At 51.2% G+C, this 27,062-nt stretch overlaps 2 protein-coding genes across 3 annotated transcripts in view; one reads left to right on the top strand and one right to left on the bottom strand.

The window, feature by feature from the left end:
- Positions 1–27,062, top strand: part of LOC103295175 (60S ribosomal protein L27-like) — a 170,742-nt gene that overhangs the window by 30,801 nt on the left and 112,879 nt on the right. The window lies entirely within an intron of this gene.
- GLYCTK (glycerate kinase) lies at positions 5,256–11,521 on the bottom strand. Of its 2 annotated transcripts, XM_028161182.2 has the most exons (6): positions 11,459–11,497; positions 9,663–9,775; positions 8,696–9,111; positions 8,306–8,457; positions 7,327–7,502; positions 5,256–6,964 (listed from the first exon to the last, which is right to left on the bottom strand). In XM_028161182.2, exons 3-6 carry the CDS (start codon positions 9,070–9,072, stop codon positions 6,092–6,094), a joined length of 1,578 nt encoding a protein of 525 aa, XP_028016983.1. In that variant the 5' UTR covers positions 9,073–9,111; positions 9,663–9,775; positions 11,459–11,497; the 3' UTR covers positions 5,256–6,091. The 2 variants fall into 2 exon arrangements, with proteins under 2 accessions (XP_028016983.1, XP_028016979.1); XM_028161178.2 differs by lacking the exon at positions 9,663–9,775 and having other exon boundaries at positions 11,459–11,521.

Below are 27,062 nucleotides of genomic sequence, written 5' to 3'. Positions count from 1 at the left end.
GTTCTGCCCGCCCAGCCCAGCCCCCCAGCCCGGCTGCCTGCCCCCTGCAACCTGCCTCTCACCCCTCCCTCTCCTGCCCACGCCCCCTTACTTGCTCCGTGTCCGCCTCTCTAACAATCTCTCCTCTCTGGGTCTGGCCCCTCACTACTCTTCCCCCCCACCCCCCATCCCTCTGTTCTTGGCCCTTCAGACCCTGGGAGTCAGGCTTTATCTCTCTCACGCGTTCTCCGCCCCTCCCTCTCCTCTCTCATCCTCTCCCATCTCTCCCCCTCCAGCCTCCACTCCTTCGCCTGCTCACTCACCCTCTCCCTCTCCCGCTGCCCCCCCTTTCTCCCCCACCTCTTTGTTTCAGCCGAGAACCGGCTCCTCGGGACAGTTCCCACACCGCAGTGCCTCTGGTGAGGAGACAGCGCCACCGAGGTGAGCCGGGGGATCCGGGACGCCAGGCGGGGCAGCGGGAGCCCCGGGGGGCGGGCAGGTGGGGAGAGTGGGCAGTCCAGCAAAGGCGCCTCTCTGTCCAGGGCAGTGGGAGCCTAGAGTGCCAGGTGCAGGTGCCCCGTGGTCAGTAGGAGCCGAGGGCAGAGGGGCAGCCAGTTGCCTGGGGTGGGGGGCTGGCGGTGGACAAAGCTGCTTGGGAGCTAACAGGCTCTGTCCCTACCCTAGTGCTGGCCTCTGTGGGTGGTCCCGGGCTGAGGGAGACCCTCAGGGGGACCTGACGGGGTGGGCAGGGGCTGGGCTCCTGGAACTGCCACTCCTCTGGGTTTGCACGCACGCCTTGTCCTGGAGTCCTCGCAGGGTGATGGTGCTGTCAGGGAGGCTGTGACCCCTACCGGTGCCTGTCCCTAGTTGGGGTTTTGGCTGCAGGACAAGGGATGTGCTGGGTTGCTCCCACTGCCCAGGCGGCGGGGGGGTGGGGGGGGTGGGGAGGGGGCGTGTAGGCAGAGGAGAGATCTGCCCCCACCACAGGCTGGCTGCTTGCACCCCAAGCGACTGACTGCCAGACCCACAGAGCCCCAGGGGGGAGGGGCCCTTCTCCCTCCCCTAGGGGGTCTCTGACCAGCTTCCCCAGACAGGGTTCCTAGGACAGCTTTACCCAGATTGCAAAACAGTAGGTTTCAGGCCAGAGCCCAGATGCGCTCGAGGTCAGCTTCCTGGGTGAGCTGAACTGGGCAGGGTGGGATGGCTGGGGGCCGGGGGACAGGTGGAAGCGGAGCCCTGACTCCTGAGTGAGCTACAAGTGCGGTCATTGGAGATGACCCAGAACTGCGAGGAGATCCTGCGACTGAAGCCGGGACAGGGGGCTGGAGTGGATGGAGAGGCATGGGCCACTACCAGCAGCCCCGCCCCCTTCTCAGCGAAGCTGGGGATGGAGCAGCAGGGCTAGGTGAGGACAGAGTGTGGGGCTCACCTTTCCTCAGGATGGCTCCACTGGCTGCAGAGGAGAGCCGGGGTGTGGGGAGACCAGGGGAAACTTCCCAGTAGAGTGCAGTGGGGGGTGGGGGTGGGGGGTTGCCCCTGGCTCTCTGTCCAGGGCAGAGCTGGGTCCTACAGCTCCCTGAGCCCTCAGGGACCCAGCAGTGGACACGTCCATAGTGGGTAGGGATCCCATGAGGTAGAGCTAAGGAGGCTTGTCCCCCTAGGACTGGGCGAATGGGACACCTGTTCTGGGGCCTACCTCTCCCTCATCCTCTTCCCTGGCCAGAGCCTCCTCATCTGAGCGGGCAGCTGCCCCTCCCAGACAGAGATGGAATCAGAGCTGTTGGCATCTAGTCTCAAGGGCCCAGGTGGTCCATCCCTAGCCTACCCCATCCAGCCTCCAGAGGCCCCAGGGCAGCCTGAGCCAGGGAACGTGGGGGAGCAAAGCCTCAGGACTGGCCCCAGTGGTTACCAGGCTCTGTCCCCCAAAGATTTCTGGCCTGGGGCCAAGAGAGGTCTCTCCACCCTGGTCTGGGCCTCATCACGCCCTTCACATGATCCACACCCAGAGGGATCAGGCCCTGCCTATTCTGAGACATGAGGGCTCTCTCCCAGGCTGGGCCAGCTTACTCTAGTTCCAGCTGACGCTCTGCCGATGGCTCCGTGACCTCCCAGGGCACTGTGCGCCCCAGCAGCCATTAAAGACTCAAATACCAGCCCCGGCTAGCGCCAGTCCAGGACTGGAGGGCAGTCATCACTTGCATGGCCTTAGTCAATAGCCCCAGGCCTCGCTGGCTGTAAGCCTGGCGCTGCCTGGACAGAGGTGGTTTCCCTCAGCTGACAGCTCCCAGCTTCTCCTTGGAAGAGGTCAGCACCTCTCCCTTCTTTTCATCCCTCTCTGAGCCCCCAACTGGCACCGATTTCTTACCCAGACCCATCTGCTGCTGACACCTCCTCAGAGAGGTGAGCAGGACAAGGATGCTGTCCCCAGTCAGAGGAGAAAACTAAGGCCAGGATAAGGACCCAGGACTTCTGACACCCTGGTGAGTGCCTACATGAGAACAGGGTAGCGAGGCTGACCAAAGTGTCCATCAGTTGCCCAGCCTCTCTGCCTCCTAAATCCTCAAGACCCTCATGGCACTCCCAGGGACAGAGGGGCTAGGTTACTCTGGGAGGGGAGGGTGGTTTGAGCCAGGGCGCCCAGCCTTGCTTCCACAGTGGGCATTGAAAGGGTTGCCTAGGCTGGCTGAAGGCTGCTGGGACGGAGCTGCAGAGGGGCCGGCAGAGGGGAGGTGGGGAGGGGTCCCTGAGCTGGAGACACTCCTCTTTCCCACCTGCGACACCTCCTCCACCTCCTTGCATGCCCTATCCCCCAGCCCTGCACAAGGAAGGCCTCAGTAGCAAAGTCCTAAAACGCCTCCTGGCATGATGCCTTGTCAAACATCCTCCCGAGGCTTGTTACCACTGTCCATGTGAAGTCCAGCCCCTTGGCCAGACGCACAAGGCCCTTTGCCAGTCGGCCTGTGCCAACCTTTATGGCCTCCTGGCCCATCTTGCTTAACCTTATCCCCAACATTCTAACTACACCAAACTGTGTGTCCCTACCCTGGGATGGAGCAGAGCGCAGCTCAGAGGCCGGCTCAGAGACTGGTGATGGGTTCAACTAGACACACACGTGCCCTGGTCTGGGCTTCATCACATCCTTCACATGATCCAGACCCAGAGGGATCAGGCTGCCCTGCCTATTTTTCTGGGACATGAGGGCTCTCTCCCAGGCTGGGCCGTTCATAGGCAAACACGCACCTTTGTATAAAAGCCCACCACCCAACTGCGTGTGCGTGTGGTTTCCTACCAGATCACACACACAACGGAGTTGGGAAATCTGAGCCAAGAAGGGTCTGACAAATCTGATGTATGGATCCCTAGAGGCGCTGAGTGTGGTCACGTCACCATCCCCAAGCCCTTGAGGGGCAGCGGGGAGGCAGGAGTGGGTCCCCGGCTTTGGCTCAGCCCTCGCTGGACCCCAGGGTGTCTGAGCCCCAGAAGGTGGGCAGAACATGGTCAACTAGGTCCCAGGTTCTGATTCTGGTTCTGTGTCAGGACTTGCTGTGTAGCCCCAGACAAGTCACCTTCCCATTCTGTTTTTCCAACTATAAAGCAAAGGAATTTGGATTAGCCGACGCCTAGGGGCTACCCAAGCTCACTGTCCAGCTGCTCTCACTCCGTGGCGATATCAGAGAATGGAAGGGCCTGTGAGAGCAGCAGTGGAGGGTGCCAGGCACTCCACAGGAGCTCCAGCCGGGCCAGGAAGAGTCCGGGGCTGGGGATGCGGTGGGCGCAAGGAATCTGAACCAGGAGAGACAGAAGCCAAGAGCCACGAGATAGGAGCAACGATTAGGACCCATACTTGACATTTATGGAGCAAATGATAAGCCCTATGAACACTCGCCATGCAGGGTTTATCTCATATCTTCATCTAGATTGAGGCCAAATATATGCTCTTTCATCTCTGGGGTACCAAATCTAATGGGTGCGGCTCGATCCAGCCCCTGGCCTCCCAGTCCCCACAGACACAGGGCAGGGGCCAAGGTGGCACCGGGGAGCCGCTGGCAAGGCCCCACTCCCGCCCAGCCCCTCAGCAGGTGTGTCAACAGCCATGGGCACGCAGCAGCATCTTTTTTTTTTTTTTAAATATATTTTATTGATTTTTTACAGAGAGGAAGGGAGAGGGATAGAGAGTTAGAAACATCGATGAGAGAGAAACATCGATCAGCTGCCTCCTGCACACCCCCTACTGGGAATGTGCCCGCAACCAAGGTACATGCCCTCGACCGGAATCGAATCTGGGACCTTTCAGTCCGCAGGCCGATACTCTGTCCCCTGAGCCAAACCGGTCAGGGCGCAGCAGCATCTCTTGTGCTGAGTATCTGTGAACACAAACATGCATCCCCCTCTCGGCATGCCAACACGAACGCGCACACACGCACACATTGGGGACATGGCAGACAGGTCCTCCGCCACAGGCCCGCCCTCTTCTCCTGCTCTCGCCTGGAACTGGACACCCGGTGCTAAGACTCATGGTCCCCGAGAGCAAGGAGTGAAGCTGGGTCAGGGCACGTGTGGAGGTTGCCAGAGGAGAGCCAGCACCCGGGCACTGTCACGTGGGGACAACATCCTCTAAGACTGTGACCCCCATCAGCAGAGACTCCGCGCAGGACAGAAGGAACTGGTGCCTCTGCATCGGAGTGGTGCAAACTCTCCTCTTCCCCAAACCTCCGTGGCCCCAGCGCCCAGCTCTCCTTGCTCACCTCCCTCTCAGTCCCCGGCCTGTCCGATGTGCCGTCCCGGGTCATGAACCGTCTGCAAGCTGGGCTGTCCAGAGCTCAAGTGGGGAAGGAAGGCTGTTCCCAGGGGGAGGGCAGGCCAGAGCCCCTCACACCTTCCGAAAGGAGGCGGTGGCTGGGGTGGCAGGGGGGCCAGCAGCAGCAGCCCAGGCCTCGCTGTTCTCTATGGCTTTTTATTCCTATGTGATTCTACTGCTCACTCATATAGGGATTGGAGCCGTGGCGCACGGCGGGGGCGGCCAGCGGAGGGCGCGGATACTGAGCGAGGGGGCCCAAGGAGAGCCGGGACAGCGGCCCACCTTTCCTCAGCACAGGCAGCTGGCCTGGCCCAGGGGACCCTCCTGTTGCTTTCCTCCCCACTGGCGGGGGGGACTGTTGGACCCCATCACTGCTCTGACCCACCATCCAAGGCTGACCCTCATAACAAGGCTGGGACCAGGAATGGGACTGTGTCCCCATAGGAGTGGCTGAAGGAACGGGGGGGGGGGGGTATTCAGCCTGGGGAAAAGGCTGCCACAAGGAAACAAGGCCCAGTTTCCTATGAGGCTGGGGCGCCCCTAGAGAGAGGGCTGCTCAACCAAAGAAGGTGTGGTCTGTGGCTAAGGTGGCCAGAGCAGGAAGGCGGCCTGGAGGGAGGCAGTCAGCAGGCACCCGGTGGGGCGTATGGCAGAGCCTGGAGACTGGGGCAGGAATGCCACGGGGGAAGTCACTGCTGGATGGGTGGCCAGTCCCTCCCGGACCCCACAGCTGGTAGTCCTTAGGCCTGTCTCCTTGGGGTCTCTGCTCACCCTCGTTGAGCATGTTGGGAGCCAGGCTCAACCCTCCCAGGCTCCTGTTGGTGAAACAAGTGCCGAGTGTGTTGCATAGAGGGTGTGGGGAACTCCCACCAGGTCCTGGTGGGGTGGCTGCAGCCGGACCCACGCCCTCCCCAGCGGCCCACGTGAGCCCTTGCTCTGCGGGAAGATGCACTGAGACCCCATAGAGTGAGTGGTCCTTTTTATTTCCAGTCCTTCTTGTTCCGCCCCACAGAGAAACAGGCTCAGGAGCTCAGCAGTGGGGCGGCTTGGGGAACACCGGGAACAGCGAACTGGCCTCAGGGGTACTGCTGCCGTGGCTGAAATTAGGGGCGCAGGAGAGCCGCCATCGTACCACTCTGGTTGGGGGAATGGACATGAAGCAGAGGCCCTGGGTGAGAAGTGTAAAGGCCAGCCATGCAGCCGGGGCCAAGGCGAGGAGGGGCCCTAAGGCCTGGGGAGGCCCTGGGGACCGACCCTGGTCTGCCCCCAGAAGCTGCCCGATAGGCCTTCTCTGGACTCCCAAATCATGACTTGTCATCCCCGCGGCCGCAGGAATAGGAAGTGGACGTCCATGACATTGGTGCCCGTCAGCCCTGTGTACAGCAGGTGGGCCCCGCCCTGGAAGCGATGGAAGAAGGTATGTGAGTCATTGTGGGCTAGGAAGGTGGCCACATCCAGGCCCTCAGCGGTGGCCTGGCGGGCAAGCTCAGGCATAACCCAGGCCCCGGCTGCCTCTGTGGGTCCGTCCCTGCCATCGGTGCCGCCACTCAGAAACAGCACATCCACAGGCCCCAGTGGCCGCTGTCCCAGCTCTACTGCAACACGCAGGGCCAGTTCCTGGTTCCGGCCACCCTTGCCCGAGCCCTGCAACTGCACTGTGGGCTCCCCACCAGCCAGCAGGCAGATGGGGCCCCTGGCCTCCTTCACCACCTCCAGGGCCTCCTTCAGCTGCAGGTCCGGGAGCTGGAGTGCAGCTGCCTGCTCGTGGAGTTGCTGATCCTCCTCCACAGAGACTCCGGCACCGCCCGGCGGAGTGAGGTGGGCCCCAGCCACTCGGGCCAGCAGCCCGTAAAACTTGGCCACACTTTTCACGTCGCCCTGCATGGCTGCACTCAGCACCACGGCCCGGTACCCCAGCGCCTCAGCCTGCCGCCGGGCCTCAGCCAGTGCCAGTGCATTGGAGCCAATGATCACATTGAGGACGTGGCCACAGGTGTGTGGCCCGTGAGGGTCCGAGTCAGCCCGGGCCAGCACAGTTTTCACAGAACGTGGCAGGGCAGCACGGAGGCCATAGTGATTAAGGATGTGCAGGCAATCTTGCACATTGTGGACGCTGGCCACAGTGGGGCCGCTGGCGATCACCTCCACGGGGTCTCCCACCACGTCTGACAGAATCAGGCTTACCACCTGGGAAGAGGTTGAAGATGCAAAGCTTAGTCCTGCCTGGTCCTCACCCCAGAGCTATGAGGACAAACTGCCCCTTCCCACCACCCCACTTCCCATGTATCCAAACACCTTACACCACCTGCTGCATTTCCTGGCCCAATGGGCATTTCCTGGCCCATTTCTAACCCCTCTCAAGTGGGTTTGCAGAACACCTGGCCCTGTGGCCTCAACCTTGCCCTCTGAGGTCCCTCTTTGATGGCCCTGTGAACTCCATACCAGGCCCCTGCCAATCTGTAAGCTGTTTTAGGCTTTCATCTGCTGGGCACGCGTGGGCCTGATTCCACTAACCCAGGGCTGCCTGGGTTAAGAACTGACTCACACACCTGGGCAGGGTAGGCAGCCTGCGCGAGCCCCCCACCCTTGAGCTGGGACAGGGCCTTCCGGATGGTGTTCAGCTCCTGGATTGTGGCTCCGCGGGCCGCCAGCAGCTTGGTGAGTGTCTGCTTCTCCTCCAGTGTGACGGGTGGGATGGGGGCGGGCAGCAGGGCTGAGCCCCCACCTGCAGAGACATGGAGGACCTCAGGCAGAGGGGACAGCAAGGAAACGTCCTCGTCCAGGGATGCAGGTGGGCAGTGAACACATTAGGGAAGGGATGGGACCTGAAGGGTAGAGTTCGGGAGCCCCTATATGGACATGCGGTGCATGTGTGCATCACCACACCCTGGGCACCTGAGGCTGTGCCCTGCCTGGAAGAGCTATTCCTTAAGGTCTTGAAATAGGCGGCAGATATGGGGGGTGGGAGGATGGAGAACCAAGGAGAGGGCTCCATAGGGGCTCAGGGCCTGGGTTCTAGCCCCAGGTGACATTGGTACAGACAGCAACAACAGCAGTGACATTTTCTTTGCAAGACTCCGAGTTAGGTGCTCCCTGTGTGCCCTCATGATCTGCCAACGGGTCAGTCTAGGGCAGTGGTCGGCAAACTCATTAGTCAACAGAGCCAAATATCAACAGTACAACGATTGAAATTTCTTTTGAGAGCCAAATTCTTTAAACTTAAACTTCTCCTAACGCCACTTCTTCAAAATAGATTCGCCCAGGCCATGGTATTTTGTGGAAGAGCCACACTCAAGGGGCCAAAGAGCCGCATGTGGCTCGCGAGCCGCAGTTTGCCGACCACTGGTCTAGGGGAGGACCCACAGCTCAGGGGAGGCCAGACAACTGGCCCGGGGCCGTCTAGAAGTCAGCCATCCAGGCTCCTCACTGCCTTACCTGCTTCGTGGCTCCTGGGGGCTCAGACCAATGGCTTCTTGAAGACCTGATATTGCCCCACCCAACTCTCCCGAGCCAATCTGGCACCCACACCTGAGATGAGCACGAGCAGCAGGTCGTCAGCCGTCAGCCCTTCAGCCAGCTGCCGGATGGCTAACGCAGCCCGCAGCGCGTCACGGTCCGGCAGGTTGTCCTCTGCACCCTCGAAAACCTGGACACGGCTGTGTGGCTTCAGCAGCATCTCCCTCAAGGGAGAAAGAACAGAGAGTAAGCGATGGGGCGGGCTCCTCTCCTCCCAGTAATTTCCCAGCTGTACAGGTGAGGGGGGCAGGAACAAGGATGCCTGCTGATACCCATCCTGGCACCAGGCCAGACCCAGTAGAAAAGGGAAGCTGGTGAGGAAGGGAGGCCGATCCAGCCTGAGTCTGGGCCCAGATTCCCCTCCAGATGGACAGTGGGGAGCAGCCCCCCAAAGCTCCTTACTGCTTGCCACTGCACTCTACGGCAGCACGGATCCCCTTGGGAACGCTGATCACTCCCTGCACCAGATGCTGGCCCAGTAGCTCCTCAGCTGCAGCTGCCATGCCCAGCACAGCCTTGCCGAAGCCCACCAGGTAGAGGTTTTGCCGCAGCTGAAAGCTCCGATCCCGCACCTTCAGATGCCCGCTGCTGGGGTCCAAGGACAGTGCCCGGTGCATCATGGGGCCTGGCAGCACGGCACCAACAGTGTTCTCAAACAGCATCCGAGCCTGCTCTGCCAAGGCCATGCCACTGGCCAGCCGTGCCCCTGGGCCCCCCCAGAGGAGTGGGCGTAATGGGGCTCGGGCCAAGCGGGGCAAGACCTGCAGGGCTACAGCCATGCCCCACCGCTTTCAGCTCCACCTGGCACCCATAGCCGCCTGGAGGAGAAGAAAACACTAATGAGGCAGTTGCAAGGTTAGAGAAGGGAGCCCCTGAGGGCTCAGGGATAGTGGACCCCACAGCTGCTGCTACAAGAATGGACCATCTGCCAGTCCCAGGAGACTTCCCGAGGCTCCCAGCTGACGGATCTCCCTCCAGTCCTCGGAGCCCAGGCCTGCCACCCAGCCATGTCCTCCTCTTCTGCAGGCCACACGGCGGTCCTCTGAACGCTCTGCCTGGAGTCCAAAGGTCCTGTTAGTTGAGCCCTCCTCCTAGGTCACCCACTTTGGCAGAGAGTTAATCATTCACGGAGTGAGCAATTCCTATCAGCGGGTTCCCGCCCCGCCCCTTGTCCACCCCTTCACTCTGAGCCCTCACCCAGGTGCAACGCCCCTTTCTGGCACTACTTCCTTGCCTCTTCACCACTTCTGGTGCCAGGAGGCTGCTGGCTGTCCCACCAGCTGACTCAAGCCCGTTGACCTCCCACCTGCTCCATTTCATTAACTTATGGGTCTGTGTGGGGAGGCTGTAGGCTTGCCAGGGCACTCACAGGTCCTGGACATCAAGGCATACAGTCTGAGGAGTCCCAGCACTCACGGCCAGTACAACAAGAGGTTCTGTTTCAAATCAGAAGTGGCAGCAGAGTCTCGCTCATGGTGGAACCTCAAAGAAATCCCAGATGCCACATGAGGCGATGTACCAGGGGACCCAATCTGCCCGACAGAGAAGGATGCCCTTCCACCTACATGGCTGGCCAGACCCACCCCTGCTAAAAGCATGCCTTTTGGCTCCCACAGAACAAAACAAGTCTTGGGTCACACCACCCACAGCGGTGAGAGCCAAGCGGCTATAGCAGGGAAAGGCCAGGCTCCCACAGCTGAGCCCAAATAATCATTTTCCCCACGGGGCAAGGAAAAGGCTAAAGAAGCCTTGAGGTGAAGGTCAGGAGGCTGTAGAGGAGTTTATCTCTAAAAAGGCACCTACTTTAATAAATGCCCACCATAAATGCTGCCAGTTGACTGCAGCAGTGTGTGGACAGAGCAGGGGAAGGCGGCTGGGAATCAGGCTCCAGCTCTACCACAGGTTTTCTGAGTGGCTGGGAGAGCTCCATATCTCTCACTGGCCTCATCTGCACAATGAGAAGTTGGAGCCCTAGGCTGGTTTGGCTCAGTGGATAGAGCATCAGCCTGTGGACTGAAGGGTCCCAGGTTCGATTCTGGTCAAGGGCACATGCTTAGGTTGTGGGCTTGATCCCCAGTAGGGGACCTGCAGGAGGCAGCCAATCAATGATTCTCTCTCATCATTGATGTTTCTATCTCTCTTTTCCTCTCTGAAATCAATAAAGATATATTTTTTTTAAAAAAAATGAGAAGTGGGATAAGATTAAGACTAATGCTTTCCCCTTGAAATCCCTGGGCTCTCTGAAGCTGTCCACCGTTAACACACAAAACCTGGACACCAAACACCAATTTATCCCACACTAAAAAACCTGGCAACGTCTAGCACTCCGCCACATAGCCTGCTGGTTTTTCGCTTTCCCATAAAGAGACCAACTCTGTTCGCCCCCAGTTGTAAAAGGGAACTCAGAGAGCAACACCATGCAGACTCTGAAAATGGGCCCAGCTTTTTCCAGGGGGCTCCTGGTGCTGACCCCCAATAGGCTTGGAGTTAAAAGTATCTTAGCATCTAGCAAAAGCTGGGTGAACTTTGTACTTATTTCCCAAATGGACACAGGCCTAGAGGATCCCTGCCTTGCTACTGGATAGCAGAGCCCAGGGCAGGAGGGCATTCAAGGTGAAGGTTGCCAGAGAAAATACAGGACGTCCAGTCAAATTTGAATTTCACACAAATGAATTTTTTTCTTAAACAATTAACAATGTTATATTCGTTTCAGGTGTACAACATAGTGATTAGGAATTGCTTTAATATAGGGATATCCCCTAGAATATTTGGGACATACCTATACTGAAATATTATTTGTTGTTTATCTCAGATTCCAATTTAAACGGACTTCCTGTATTTTTATTTGCTAAACCCAGCAACTCTAATCAGGAGGACTCTTCTCAAACTCCCAGGCACTACAGCGCTAAATCTGGAGATTCCGAGAACATCCGCCGTGACTCCTCCCCGCCGCCAGATGGAGCTAGAGCCACTTCCGGCCGTCGCCTGCTGCTGGCACAGGCCCCGGAAGTGACGTCACCTTGGCCGGCGGCGCAGGACTTTGCGAGGGAAACGACTGCGGCGTAATATTGGGTGGTAACCCGAGAAACAGGAGCCCGCTGCCGCCTGGGCCCGCCGTGGCCCGGCCCAAGGACTGCTTCCGCGTGTTTCGCAGCAGAGACTTACCTCCGGTTCCCGGCTGCGGCTTCCAGCGCTGGAGGCCGGAAGTACTCGCTGGTGGGCGGGGCGGGATCCGGAAGTGCGGGGTGGGTGGGGCGGGGTTGGGGTACCAGGTGTGAGTGGTGCTGGGAGGAGCGCGGGAGTATCCGGAGGGAGGCCTAGGGCTTTGGCTCCGCTCAGGCCGCGGAGAAACGTGGATGGAGTCACTTGGCGCCCCGGTTTCTTCATCGCTGCCATGGGGGCAGTAATTGCCGCCTCACTGGTTGCTGTGATCCGTCCCCTCATTTTTCCTGCTCGGTGCAATCAGTCAGCAAATACTTTCCAAGCTCCTGTTCGGTGCCAGGCACTGTACTGAGCAAACGGGCCCAGAACCCCAGAATCACTCCTTACCCACAGCCCACCCGCTCCCCCCGCAGCCAGGTTATGTCACCCTCGCCCCGCCCTCCGCTGTGGTCCCAAGTAATTTATTGGCGTCTCCACTGCTCCCCCCCTCCCCCCTTTCCCCTTGGCAACCAAATAACAGCTCTGACTCAGCAAGAGAGTTCAGTTCCGAGACACGAGGGGCTTGTAAACACAAGTGACCCTGGGCCTCTCTCCCTGTCCCTGCTCTCACCCTGGGCTCAGGCTGAGCAGGGCTCGATGCCGCACACATTCCAAAGACACAGGAGGGCACACTATTTTTACTACGTTTTCTGGGGGAGATGTGGGGGAGAGCTACATGACAAATCACAGAATAGACTTCCTAAAAATCTTAGAACAGATTTTTTCACACCCGTTCTCTAGCAGCTGCCACATCTCTCCATAGGTCTCCAAACCATGCTCTGCTTTTGTCATAAACTCCTCCTCCCACCTTCCTAGCTGTCTCCCTGGATTTTCCTTTGCCTTTATACTAGACTCTATATAGGGATATCCCCTAGATAGTAACTAAAGGACCTTTTTATTCCCTATCAACGGCTCCTAAATGATTCTCCACCCCATCATCCAAGCACAGGCACCTTCAGGAGGAGTTGCCTTCTTTATTATTATTTTTTTCTCAAATATAGTTTACATTCAGTATTATTTTGTATTAGTTTCAGGTGTACCGCATAGTGGTTAGATAATCATATACTTTACGCAGTGTTCTCTCCCTCCACCCCCACGTTTCCCGTGCCCACCTGGCACCATTCACAGTTATTACAATGTTATTGACTATATTCCCTATGCTGTACTTTACATCCCCAGACCTGCCTTCTGTAGATTTGGGGAGGTTGTAAAAACTTAACATTTCAGTTTGTCCTTGCTTACAGTAAGCTGTCTTCATCCATGCATGCATTTATTCACTCCATCATTCAACAGTCATTTCCCGAGTGTCCTCCATGGGGGCCAAGTGCTGTGACTGCTGCAGTGAGGAAGAAGTGGTTCTTTCAGATGGGAAATGTGCTCTGCTTTTGTAATTACATTCCCACACTGGTGAGAGGAGTGTCAATTTGAGCACCTCACTATTTAGTGCCAGAGACTCATAAACAGACACCATGTACTGTGCCAGTGCTGTTCTGTCAGAATGTAAGCAGGGGACTGACTGTACCCATTCTTTAACCTCCCACCACACCCCACAACTACTCACAAGATGCATGTAACAACAGCGTAAGGTTTACTAGTAGATGCCCACTGGACTGTGAGCTTCTGGAATGTCATGACTTGGTCTAATTTGTATTTGTACTGCCTTGCATAGGACCAGACACAAAAAGAAACTGGAATTTCTTTCTTCTTCTCCTCCTCCTCCTCCTCCTTCTTCTCCTTCTTCTTCTTCTTCTTCTTCTTCTTTAAATGAATTAAGACAACAGTGAAGTGCTCAACTACAAACTGTTGCAGCCCTAAGTGGAAAGGATTTCACAAAAGGAAAAGAGTTGGTGGTGAATGGAGTAGAAGGCTTCATTACGTGGTGTGGTTTAGGTCTAAGAAAACAGAACGTTCAGCTCATCAGAATAATAACACATCTCTGGATAGTGGGCATGAATATGTCTACAGTTTTGTTTGTTTTTTGAAATCCTCACCCAAGGATATGTTTAGAGAGAAGAAGGGAGAGAGAGAGAGAGAACGAGATTCCTGACTGAGACTCTAATCTGCAACCTTTTGGTGTACAGGACGATGTTCCAACCCACTGAGCCACCTGCCAGGGCTGTCGGCAGTCTTTTAAAGAGCACTTTGGCAATAAATGCCAATAGCAATAAATATAAAAAATGTGACATGCAATGTCAGTCCAAGGAAATAATGGGCTATGCGGACAAAGGTGGTGTAGGGGAGGGAAAACCTTTTTTCTTTACAGTCTTAGGTTCAGTGGTGGAGGCCCTACAAATTAAACTGACAGAAAACAGATCCATGTGAGAAAAAGGTTTATTTTATATGCACATGGCGGGTGGGGGGGGGGGTTGCTCACAGAAATGAAGTGAGAACTCCAAAGAAGCAGGTAGGCCTGAGAGCTTATATACCATTTTTTAAAATATATTTTATTGATTTTTTACAGAGAGGAAGGGAGAGGGATAGAGAGTTAGAAACATCGATGAGAGAGAAACATCAATCAGCTGCCTCCTGCACAGAATCGAACCTGGGACCCTTGAGTCCGAAGGCCAACGCTCTATCCACTGAGCCAAACTGGTTAGGGCTTATATACCATTTTTAACAAAGAGTGATAAATTATGGAGACAGACAAGATAGAGGGGGTTTGAGCTACAAGGGGCAGTACATTGTGGGAAAATAAATATATGGGGGGAAATAAGGATTGCTTTAGTAAGATTTGTTTTCACAGACTCATCTTGGCATTGGCTCCTGGTACCAGAATGACAAAATTTCTCACAAAATTTATGTCCTGCTTTTCAGTAGAAAGGAGGAGGGCAGGGAGCCCTTTGTGGGTCTGCTGTTTCTCAGATGCCTTCAGCTTCAAATAATCCGTATGCCAAAGTGGCATATTTAGGGTGATATACTCTGATCCCTTCAGTGGCTATGGAGAGATATTCATCCCAGACATTTTCTGAGTGTAAAGCAATGTAAATATCCATTGATAATAGAATTTATACAATTTAGTTTATAGTGCTTCTAAACATATTAATAATATTAATTCTCATATTATTAAGCCTACATACATGTTTTTTTTTTTTTTTTTTTTTTTGAGATGCTATTTTATGAATTAAGGAAACTGTGGAAAGGCCATTAAGTAGATTATAAACTTTCCCTATTCTAGCAAGCTGAATTACACATACCCTACTGGGGGAGGGGCTAGTGAATTTATTCAAGTTAAGCTTTAATTTACATGTTCCCTTTGAGAGCAAAGGAGGAGGTTGCTCCTGGGTGATGTTGGGTGATAGTGACCAGGGGAAGGTGGCAACAGTGGCACCCATCTCCACTAACAGTGCTGAATCTCAGGAATTCATTATGGGTAAAGTACTTGGTCCCTGTAAACCTGAAAGCCAACCCCCCTTCTCAGCCCAACGGGGTCATCAGGGTAGTGAGTAGTGCTCCGTCTTGGGCTTTCCGACCTGGAACTTCGCTGTAAATATATCCTGCTTGTTGAAGAAGCTGATCACACATGATGTGCAGCCATTTGAGGTTTCGGATGCCTCAGCAGGTTGGAAGTGTTAGTTCCCGTTGTTACCACAGCAAGCCAGCATCTTACTCCTAAAGCTCCTGCTCTTCTCTGGACGTTCCTCCTGTTGTCCTCCAGCTTCCAACCAAGAGAGAGAGCAGTTTACCCCGAAATCCAGGTCTCTCCCCTTCCAGCACTTCCCCGCCCCCTTGTGGTCGAGCTCAGGCAGTCAACTAGCTGTGGCCAATGAGTTGTGAGTGGACGTGATGAGGGTCATTTCTGGCCATTTACTTGCCCGTGAGGTTTTCCTGAGCATTTTTTCCCTTGGACCTGGCAGTTGGCAACATTCAACCCGAGACCCTGAGTGAGTGATAGGAAGAGCCACCCTGCCCACCCACAACGGACATGGATTGAAAGTAGAAAATAAACCCTTGATGTTTAAATCCCTCAGATGGGGTTTGTGTTACTGCACCATAACAGTTAGTCCTCGCGAGCCACATGCGGCTCTTTGGCCCCTTGAATGTGGCTCTTCCACAAAATACCACGGCCTGGGCGAGTCTATTTTGAAGAAGTGGCATTAGAAGAAGTTTAAGTTTAAAAAATGTGGCTCTCAAAAGAAATTTCAATCGTTGTCCTGTTGATATTTGGCTCTGTTGACTAATGAGTTTGCCGACCAGTTTATCCTGGCTGATAAGCTCACTTTATCCTGTAGACCTGCATCTTAGAAGCTAGATCTACTCTTGTTGATGTTAGATCATCCAGAAAATGTTGGTTGTCATTGGCATTCACCTTGCCAGACATGCTTCAGGTCACATACTGTTCATGCTTGTACCCCTTTTCTTGAGGTATAGAACAACAATGAAGAGATCAAGAACATTTTGCTATGTATACACAAACTCAGGAGAGTCTTGTGCACTAATTAATACCTCAAAGCAGGGGCACAAAGCAGAAAGCAGCTTCCACAATCAGAAATTCTTTGCATCAGTCTTAGATTCCAGCAGTGGGGCAGATTTTTATTCCATCGGTTCATGTGGCTTCTGCTCCCCACCCCCACCTTTTTTAAAAGGTGGTGTATTTTTAAATGTTTTTTTTTTCAATTGACGAGAGAGAGAGAGAGAGAGAGAGAGAAACATCTATGTGAGAGAGGCACCCCGACCGGGGATCGAACCCGAAACCTGGGCATGTGCCCTGACCGGGAATGGAACCGATGGCCTTTTGGTGCATGGGACAATGCTCAACCAGCTAAGCCACACTGGCCAGGATTGCCCTTTCTATTGCACTTTACGTGTGACTGAACAGAGGTAAATGATCGCAATAATTCAGGACCAGCAGGAAATGTAGGATTGATTTAGAACCAGAAATAAACATAGTGAATATGAATGTGTTCTGTCTTTTCTCCAATGATGTGAGCAATGTTTGGTTATTCAGCCCTGAAAAGTATTGTGAATTATTATAGTGCATTCATAGAGAACCTATAAAATGTTCTGCCACCGTAAAATCCACTGTGAACGTAAAGCAGTGATTTTTTTTTTTTTTTTTAATGCATGCAAAACCTGAGATAAGTCAGAGGGTGTCAGTCATCCACTCCAAACTGGAGGCAGCTGCCTTCTCAGGGCGGCACTCCTAGTCTTCATGGCCTCCCTCCACTTGTCCTTCACATCTGGGACCTTGGGGTTCAGCCCCCTCTTCCTAAGCTTTCAACCCTAATGCCTCGCAAGAGTCTGCATGGAGGCATGGAAGAGCTCTGCAGTGAGCTTTCAGGAACCCCCCGCCTTCTGCCTCCCCCGCCTTGGGCTCTGCACTGCTGGACACTGGCCAGGGCAGGGCCAGGGGGAGCTCGGGAGCCCAAAGCTCTGGCGCTAGAATGGTATTATGAAGGCTTCTTCAGGGCGCAGGAGCAGGGCAGGCGGTGCTGGAGGAGAGCTAGAATAGAGCTCTTTTAGGTAAGGACTGTAACCCCCTTAAAGCTATATATTTTTTTAAAGGAGGGGTAGGGGAGCTTACAAACAGCTCAGCCTGGACTGGTGAGTAACTGATGAGGAGGGGCTACCAAGGCTGTATGGGCTGGGCTGTCAGATGGGGCAGTTCAGCCTTTTGAAACAGTTGTATACTTTCAGAGACAAGAGCTGCTGGGAGGCGAGGCAGTCTTCCTGGCTCTGAGAGTCGGCTTATCTGGGAAGCTCCTCTCCCTTCCTTCCACAACAAGAAGGCATTGTTGAGCTACAAGGGACTCAGTTACAAGTGAAACAATTACCTACCCTTTGCCCTGGAAGCGCAGCTGGAGAGTGCAAACCCAGCCTCCAGGGCTTACTGGCTGGGTGACCTTGGGAAAGTTACTTAACCTCACAAAACCCCAGGGTCTTCATCACTAAAACGGGGTTAAGAGCATGAAATGTGTTCAGAGTGCACACAGAAAGGCTCCAAGTTGTGGCCGTACTGTTTGTGAGCCGGGCCAGATTAATGGGCGTGTGACCCACCCAGTCACCAGGGAACAAGGCCAGAAGGGGTTTAATAGTCCGCTGTTGCTGTCTTGCAATTCTTAACAGTTTCTTTGAGGGGGAGCCCATCTTTTTATTTTGCACTGGGTCGGGCAGATTATGTAGCCAGACCTACTACCTGGAGAAAAATGGTATTATGGGCCCCCTAGCCCGGGAGTCTCAGGACCTGGCTGTGGAAGTCATCAGTGGCTACACGTGAGGAGGGCCAGGGTTACACACTGGGTGAGGCGGATGTGGCACTGTCTCCCGGGCAGTACTGACGCTGTAAGGACAGAGTCTGAGCTCCCCCGTTAGACAGGTATGTCCCTCCACGTGGCCCAGGAGAGCTCTTTAAGCAAGAGGCCTAGAAACCCTGGGCCTGGCTCACTCGGTAGCTGAAGGTCACACTTTGAGTCTCCCACAGGCTGATTCCTTGGGAAAACTAAGCCCGGCCTGTAATTCAGAAGTGGCACAAGCTGCAGGAATAATATGAAGTCAGCCACAGGTTCCTTGCAAAAAAACCCCACAAAATCAAATGTTCTAATCTTTTTTTGAAAATGTTTTTATTGATTTTAGAGAGAGGAATATGTGAGAGAACCATCTGTCAGATGCCTCCTGCACGCCCCCTACTGGGGATTGAGTCCACCACCCTGTGCTCTGGCTGGGAATTGAACCAGGAATGCTCAACCAATGGAGCCACACCGGCCAGAGTAAATATTCTACCCTTTTCGTTTTATTGTTGTTGTTAATTCTCACCTGAGTATATATTTCCCATTGATTTTTAGGTAGAGTAGAAGGGAGGAAGGGAGGGGAGAGAGAGAGAGAAGAGAAGTGAGAGAGACACATGGAGTGGTTGCCTCCTGCATGTGCCCCCGGAACCGGGGCAGGGATCGAACTTGCAACCCAGATACTTGTCCCTGACCGAGAATGGAACCTGTGTGTGGGCCAATGCTCTAACCACTGAGCTGTATGGACCAGAGCCTCTACTCTTGTAAAATGCTTTTCAGCAGATATTAATCTGGTCATCAGAAGAAAATAAAACAAGCAAGAAACAAATAGAAAATGTGTTTCAATGAATAAAAACCATTGCCAAGGTTACCTTTGACTCCACAGAAGATGTTTGTAATTTCCATTTGATGTAAAATGTTACTTCTGCTCATGGTCATGCTAGAACATTTATTTCCTCTTGGTGGAAAGTGAAATGATGCATTCATTTAGAAAATAAAGCAATTTGTCAGGTAAGAAGCAGTTATATGAGACTGCGTGTGACAATTGAAACATGCTATTCAGAATTACTGTGGGTTGCAATCATGTTCCAACATTCTGCTTTTCCTCTTTGGCAATTTAGCTTACACACACACACACACACACACACACACACACACACACACACACGGCCTTCCCACAGAGTCACCTGACTCTAGTTGTTGTGAAGGCTTGTGTAAAAACTTGAGGGGCAGCAGAATAAGCCTCCCCATAATGTGCCACTTTGACATGTGGATTGTTTTGAGCTGAAGGCAATTAAGAGCCAGCAGCCTCGAGAACAGCTTTTTCTCCATTAACTACTGCCTGAAAGAATTTAAAAGGGGGGTCTGTACCAGGAAGAGAGCTGTTACCAGAGACAACTCGGTACACCAGAAAGATTTATCTGCACGCCGTGGCAAACATTTGTTTACCGAAGTTTTGCTCTCCTTATCTTCCTGTGAATTGTCTTCCTCCCTTTTGAGATCCCAGACCCCTACCTTCTCCATAGCTCAGGATGGTATAAAAGCCTCAATTGCCTGACTACCTTGGATTCTGTCTTTGTGGGGTTCCTGTACATACAGGGTGGGGTAAAAATAAGTTTACAGTTGTGAGTACACGAAACAGTTCATTCTTGTATTACTATTTATTCATTGTTGTATTATTTTCCATACGAACAGCTGTAAACCTACTTTTGCCCCACTCTGTATATACAGAATTAAATTTGTTTTTCTGTTCATCTGTCATGTCAGTTTTTTTTCTTTTCTTTTTTGTCTTAAGTCAATTTTTATGTATTAGATCCGCCAACTAATCTAAAAGGTAAGGAGGGAAATGTTTTTCTCCCAAACAAGCTTACGTTCCAGAGAAGTCCCACTGGGCACTTTAACTCAAATTTATTTCAACGAATTGGAATGTGTAAGGAGCCATCCGTTTTGGAAAGAAGATATATGGCTTAGTACAGATTCCACTTTAAACTGTGTATCATGAAATGTAAACATTGGATAAAAGGGCCAATCCTGCCCTAGTCGGTTGCTCAGTGGTTAGAGTGTCAGCCCAAGGACTAAAGGGTCATGGGTTCCATTCCAGTCAAGGTCATGTACCTCAGTTGCAGGCTCGATCCCTGGTCCCTGTCTGGGTGAGAGCGGAGGCAACCAATCCATGAGTCTCTCACATCGATGTTTCTCTCTCTCTCTCTCTCTCTCTCTCTCTCTGTGTCTCCCCCTCCCTTCCTCTCTCTAAAAATCAATGGAAAAAAATATCCTCAAGTGAGGATGAACGCCCCCCACCCCAAATTAAAAAGAAATGGGCCAACCCTAGCCCTATTGTAATCCATTTCACAACATACAAGCGGACCATGTCATGACACTGGACACGTTAAACAAAAACCTTTGCCTGACAGCTTTTCCGAAAGGAAGGGCTTGTTGAGCCACATGCCAGCCAGAAAAAGGACGAGGTCCTGGGGCCTGCAGTCCAAACCAGCAGCAGCTGGGCTCCATGGAGAAGACAAACCGGTCTGTGGTCCAGGAGCTGACGGTTTGGAGAAAAAAGATGCAAGTTGTTTTAAAATAATTTACATTGGCTATAGATAAAGGGGGTGGGGGAGGTGCATCGGGCTGGTTCTGGGACAGGTGGCTGGTCGGTAAGGAAGAAGTGTTTGCTCTTTTTGTATTGCTTATGGGCAAGAGTCCAGAATGTTCACGTGTAAGCAGAATGCAGTGGTGTCTGGTGGTCAGCTATTCTCTAGGTAATCATGAAAATAACCGCCCGCCAGGAAGTTAATTCAAAGTTTCAACGTGCATTCAGGAATGTAAAAAATCTTGCTGGGTTTTGGCCCGCAGCTATTAACTGATTTAACCTCCCTTATCTCTCCCCTCCACCCTCCTGCCGGCTGTAATTTCATTTAGGACACTGAGACATTTTCTCCTTGTCAACTCTTTAAACTTACACAGTACTGTGTCAATTATATTGCAATAAATCTGGAAAAAACAAACAAACGAAAAACAACTCTCTCCAACTAGCTTAAATAATAAGAAAAAAATATTACTTAACATAACAAGGAATCTCAAGACAGGATGGCTGCAGGGTTGGTGTGTAGATCACAAGGACCCCGTGTTAGTTTCCCACGGCTGCCATAAGAAAGTCACATAAACCGGGTGGGTTAAAACAACAGACTTTTATTGTCTCACGGTTCTGGAGGCTAGTAGTCCAAAATCAAGCAGGGCCTCGCTCCCTCTGAAATCCACAGGAGAGACTCCCATCTCTGCCTCCATCCTGGCATAGACATCTTCCTTTGGGTGTCTCTCTTTTCTTCTAATAAGGACACCAGTCATACTGGATTTAGGGCCCACCCCACTCCAGTGTGACCTTATCTTAACTGATTACCTTTGTAACAACCCCATCTCCAAATATGGTTACATTCTGGGGTACTTACTAGAGGTGAGGACTTCAGTATATCTCTGGGGGAGGGGGAGAGACACAACTCAACCCATAACAGAACCTTTCCATCTTTCTGCTCGGCCACTGTCGACTCCTGGCTTGCCTTTAGGCTGCTGTCCTCACGGTGAAACGTGGCTGCAGCAGTCCAGGCATCACGCCCAACAACAGTGTCCAGCAGAGGGATCCCTTCCTTGTATCTCTTTTAGAAGCAAAGAGCCCTTCCCAGGACACCCTCCCACAGCAGACTTCTCATTTATCATGAGCAAACATTTCATCACTTATGCATGCCTAATGCCATGACTGGGATGGGGAACAAGACCACTCATCATGGTTGGCTTTGACTAGCGGTTCTTAAATTTGAACATGTGTTAGGCTCACCTCCCTGCAGGGCTGGTTAAAACACAGATTGCTGGGCCCCACCCCCAGAGCTTCCATTTCACTAGGCCTGATGTGAGGCCTGGGAATTGGAATTTTTGACAAGTTCCTAGTTGAGGCTAATGCTTCTGGTCCTGGAATCATACTTTGGGAACCAGTGGTTTAGACTAACCAGGATTTATCTCAGAGTACTGAGCTCAATAAGTGGAAAATGCGTTGCCAATTAGGGGAGGGAGGAATCAACAAAATCAGGGTTCCATCAGAAAGGAGCAAGGGTGGTAGGCAGCTAGTAGTGTCTGCCCAACAGGGGCCAAAGAAAAGCCAGGAAGAGACCAGAAGGGGTGTGTCCAGACAGGCAAGAAGAAAGTGTGGGCGAAAGGAGCCACATGCTGACCTGACAAGCTCAGGGGAGGCCTGCATGGCGGTCTTGCAAACTCAGAGACCTAAAGTAACCACAAAGGATGGTTTGAAAATTAAATATTTAACTACAAACAGGTTATAGTGGGTAGTCATGTCCTAGGCCGATATTTTCCCTGACAAAAATCAACTTAGATCTTCTTTACAGAGCCCATTTGCCCTTTTGCCTCTAAGAAAACATATCTGTGAGATGTCTGGGTAACTTGTAACTCTCCCCACCCCCCCTTTTTTTTTTTTACCAGGGCACAACAAATGGCACTGGGGACATTCCCTCATTGTTATTGTTATCAAGTTAATTGTCAACTGTTAATTACATTAAAGTATTCTGTATCCATCTCTGTAAGAGAAGCAAGCCCATGTCCATCATTTATTTCACTTTCTGCCCTATCCCAGAGGTTTCCCCTGCTTTGCTTTATCCCATCTCCCTAATCTATCACCAATGAATTTCATGTAACTCACCTACGTCCCTTTCCTTTGATTGCAATGTATAAATACAGATGTAACCCTCCATTCTCCCGAGCATTATCTCAATTCATTGAGGTTCTGCTTCCCGGCATATGTCGACAGTTTGGCTCAAATAAACTCACAAAAATTCTTTACAGGTTTCAATGGGTTTTTTTTTTTTTCGTTAACAAAAGTCACAAAGGAATAATGTCAAGGGAGCCATGGAGAAGAATTTTAGGGAGTGATCAACACGTTAATGTCATCAATAGGGCCAGGAAGATAAATACTTTTCGTAAGGACCTCATTAAAACAACATCATGTACAGAACTTTTTTTGTGTGTGTGCAACAAACTTTATAAAATCTTATCAGGAACAGACCCATGACATAGGAAAACTGTCCTTTTAGTTGGTGAAAGAACTTAAGTTTTAGTTTTACATAAATATACCATTTATAGTGGATATTAATTAATTTTTAAAATCCTAATAATAGCTCTGGCAGGTGTGGCTCAGTTGATTGGGCATTGTCCCATGCACCAAAAAGTTGTTGGTTTGATTCCCAGTCAGGGCACATGCCCAGGTTTCGGGCTCCATCCCTGGTAGGGGGTTGCAGGAGGCAGCCAATCTATGTTCTGCTCTCACATCAATGTTTCTCTTTTTCTCTCTCTCTCCCCTTTTCTCTAAAAATTAATTAAAAATTTAAAAATTCTAATAAGTTAATGTTAGCCAGCTTAATTATAAGAAATAATATTTTCTGCCCTAACCGGTTTGGCTCAGTGGATAGAGCATTGGCCTTCGGATTCAAGGGTCCCAGGTTCGATTCCAGTCAAGGGAATCTTGTATCTTGGTTGCGGGCACATCCCCAGTAGGGAGTGTGCAGGAGGCAGCTGATTGGTGTTTCTCTCTTATCAATATTTCTAACTCTCCCTCTCCCTTCCTCTCTGTAAAAAATCAATAAAATATATTTAAAAAAATTTTTCTCTTCCCATTCTGAAATAACCAAGACAAAGTTATTTTATTTCCATTAATGAGAACATATCTCCATACCTTATACTATCTTTTATTAAAAACATATTAATTTCTTCAATATTAATTATAATTTAAACCCTTAGAAATCTTAATTTTAGTGACAACTGAAAATAAGCAATTAGCATTCTTTAGACCAGTAAATTTATTAATACAGTTCATTCAAAATGATTATGTAGCCCTGTATTATTGACCTGGAACATGTTCATACTATTATAAGAAAAGGGTGGATTATAAATAATATATTATGAACCCATTAAAAATATAGTTCAGCCCGGCTGGTGTGCTCAGTGATTGAGTGTCAACCTATGAACCAGCAGGTCACGGTTCAATTCCAGGTCAGGGCACATGCCTGGTTTGCAAACTCCATCCCTAGCATGAGGCATGCAAGAGACAGCAGATCAATGATTCTCTCTCCTCATTGATGTTTCTATCTCCCTCTCCCTCTTCCTTCCTCTCTGAAATTAATTATATATATATATATTTCAGGAGGAAAATCTGTAAAGTTCCACATCAAAATGGTAAAATTTATATTATATGTAATTTACCATAATAAAAACAAATGTAACAGTAGCTAATTCTGGATGCTATGTTTTTATTACTTACTAGTGTCCTGGTGCACAAAATTTGTGCACATTAAAAGTCCCCGCCCACCCGCATGTGCCTCAAAGTCGTGTGAGAACCAGACCTGGCCGGCCCCACCCCCATCAAGGCCCACAGGGGGGCACAGCCTCAGGTCCTCCAGCCTCAGGTACCCTGGCCCAGAGCCAGGGTTGGGGGGGGTGTGGCCTCAGGTCCCCTGTCAAGCCCCGCCAGGTGGGGGGCACAGCCTCAAGTCCCCCATCAAGCCCCGCCGGGCAGGAGGCATGGCCTCAGGTTCCCCGGCCCTGCTGCGAGGCCTCGAGGGTGTGATGACCATTTGTATATTAGCTCTTTATTATATAGGATTTTTATTTTTTAAGTTTTCTGCAATGGATGTGTATTTGTGTGAAAACTAAGTAAATAAATGAAATAATGCTTTAAAAGAAGAGGAAAATAAAAGGTCAAGTCTGATGCTCTTTAAAGCAATTTGATTCACTTCTGATTGCAAACTTTCTTCTCTGGTGTCTCTCCCCGCCACCCCCACCCTCTGGAACCAGACTTTCTGAGTCACTTAAAAAAAATTTTTTTTTTTTGTTAAAAAAATTTTTTTTTTGTTGTCTTTATTTTTTAATTTATCTTTATTGTTGGAAGTATTATAGATTTCCCCCCCCTTTTTTTTCTCCCATTGACCCCCTCCACCTTGCACATGCCCCTCCTAGGCCTTTACCACACTATTCTCTTGGTCATGGGCTATGCATATCCTATATAATAAAAGAGTAATATGCAAATAGACTGAACTGCAGAACAACTGAACAACCAATCAAAGTGTAATATGCTAATGATATGCTAAGACTGCTCAATCGCTTGCTATGATGTGCACTGACCATCAGGGGGCAGATGCTCCTACCAGTAGGTTAGCTTGCTGCTGGGGTCCGGCCAATGGGGACTGAGCAAGATGGGCTGGGCACGCCCTGGAGCCCTCCCGTGGTCCCTCCCCGGCCCCGATCACCAGTGGGGTCCCTCAGTCTGGCCTGTGCCCTCTCGCAATCTGGGACCCCTCAGAGAATGTTGGAAAGCCAGTTTCAGCCTGATCCCGCAGACCACTCCTCTTGGAAGGGTGCCAGATGCAGGGCTCATGGCTGGCGAGTGCTGCTACTGCAGTACGAGCCTCTTCTGATCAGGACCTATTGGGCAGGAGCCCGCAGCAGGCACAGTGGGACCGGGATGAGCGGGAGCAGCAGGTAGGAGCTGCAGACGGCCTTGGACTGCGGGTTTCAGCCCGATCCCTGCAGGCCACCCAGAGGATTCCCACCCATGCATGAATTCGTGCACCAGGCCTCTAGAACGAATATAAGTTCCTGGGTTAATCACTCCCCACCCATCCTCCCACCCCCCACCTTCCCTCTGAAATTGTTAATCTGTTTCATGTTTCTATGTCTCTGGATCTATTTTGTTCATCAGTTTATTTTGTTCATTAGATTCCACATATGATACTTATTTTTGTCTGACTGTTTTATTTCGCTTAGCATAATACTCTCCAGGTCCATCCATGTTGTTGCCAATGGTAAGAGTTCCTTCTTTTTTACAGCCATGTGGTCACTTTTTAAAGTCCAGCCTTTAAGGCACTGTGGGACGGGAAGTCAGGAGAGCCCAACTCTAGCATGGCTGGGAGCCAGGCTGGGAACGTGAAACAGGCTGGACCATTTCAGGGCACTCTTAAAATATGAAAAATGACCTTTTCCATTCCAAAAATAATTCTAAAAGTCAAGTCTTGGAAGAAAGCTCTGGTCTTAGCAGTGAAATCTGGGAAAGGTACAGGAAGTAGAAAACTTGAAAGATACCCTGCAAAGATTTCTTTTGGCTGACAACGTTCAGTAGCAGATTACAGCTGTTTCTGTGGTTATTTTTGTGGGTTAAGAGGAACCACAAAACGGTATCTCAGTGGATGTGTCCACTTCCCAACAAGTCCAGGACATGGCACCAGATTTGTCCGTGTTGCATCTAACTATCCAAAGCCGACTCCATCAGCATTTTCAGCCTGTGAAATAAAGAAGCAGGGGTTGCAGGGAAGTGAGTGCGCTGGGGCGCCCAGGGCTTTCCTTCCATTGCTTTGCAGTTTGGAAAGTTGCCATCCATTCAGGTTTCACTCAAACAGGCTTTTTCCAGACCGTAGAACAAATCGTAGCCAGAAACTCTGCTCTTTGTCAGGAGGCAAATTGCAGCCCAGACTGAGCCGGGATCTTGCCTTCTCGAACCCTTAGAAAACAACTTTGTTTTTAATGTGTAGGAATCCTGGCTCTTCTTTCTTTACTCAGGGGATGGGACACAGCCCCTAGTTCTTTCCAGAAAGACCCCTGTTGTCCCCGGGTTTCTGTATTGTTTTTACCACTGTCCAGGTTATATCTGGATCTATGGATATCGCATCTTCCTAATATCAGTGATTTAAATGTTTCTGTCGTTCCTCTTTAGCCACTGAAGTTTAATGAAGTAAAAGAAATAGGCTCCATCTCCATTGTTGGAGACCCAGGCAATGAACTGTTTGAGGAGCTCCACACATCTATGAACCCTCATGGGTGGCGCTGTGTACCCCCTTGCACAGAAAGTGAAAGCCAGGGCTCGTGGTGCCTATTTTGGGATTAGATGTGCTTTTCTTTGTTAGGGATCAACTTTCTCTCCCGTTAAGGCAAAGAACCCCTTTGAGGAATCATTGGGACAATCCTGTTGACTACAAAGAGGGTAATGCAGCTGTTTTATATCTTAAATGTGGTGAAAGTTGCACAACTCGCAATTAAATTATACCTGGATTAAGAACACCAACAGCAATCAGTTTAGTAACATGAAAAAATGTGTACGAAGCAATACTAAAGTGGGGGGGGGGGGAGGAAATGGTGCATCTGTAAAGTTTATGTGTGTGTATATTTATATATATACATATATATGAAATTAGGCCTAACCGGTTTGGCTCAGTGGATAGAGCTTCGGCCTTCAGACTCAAGGGTCCCAGGTTTGATTCTGGTCAAGGGCATGTACCTTGGTTGCGGGCACATCCCCAGTA

The sequence above is a fragment of the Eptesicus fuscus genome, chromosome 18 (assembly GCF_027574615.1).
Source record: "Eptesicus fuscus isolate TK198812 chromosome 18, DD_ASM_mEF_20220401, whole genome shotgun sequence".
Classification (NCBI taxonomy): domain Eukaryota; kingdom Metazoa; phylum Chordata; class Mammalia; order Chiroptera; family Vespertilionidae; genus Eptesicus; species Eptesicus fuscus.
This window is presented reverse-complemented; position numbering and strand designations above follow the sequence as displayed.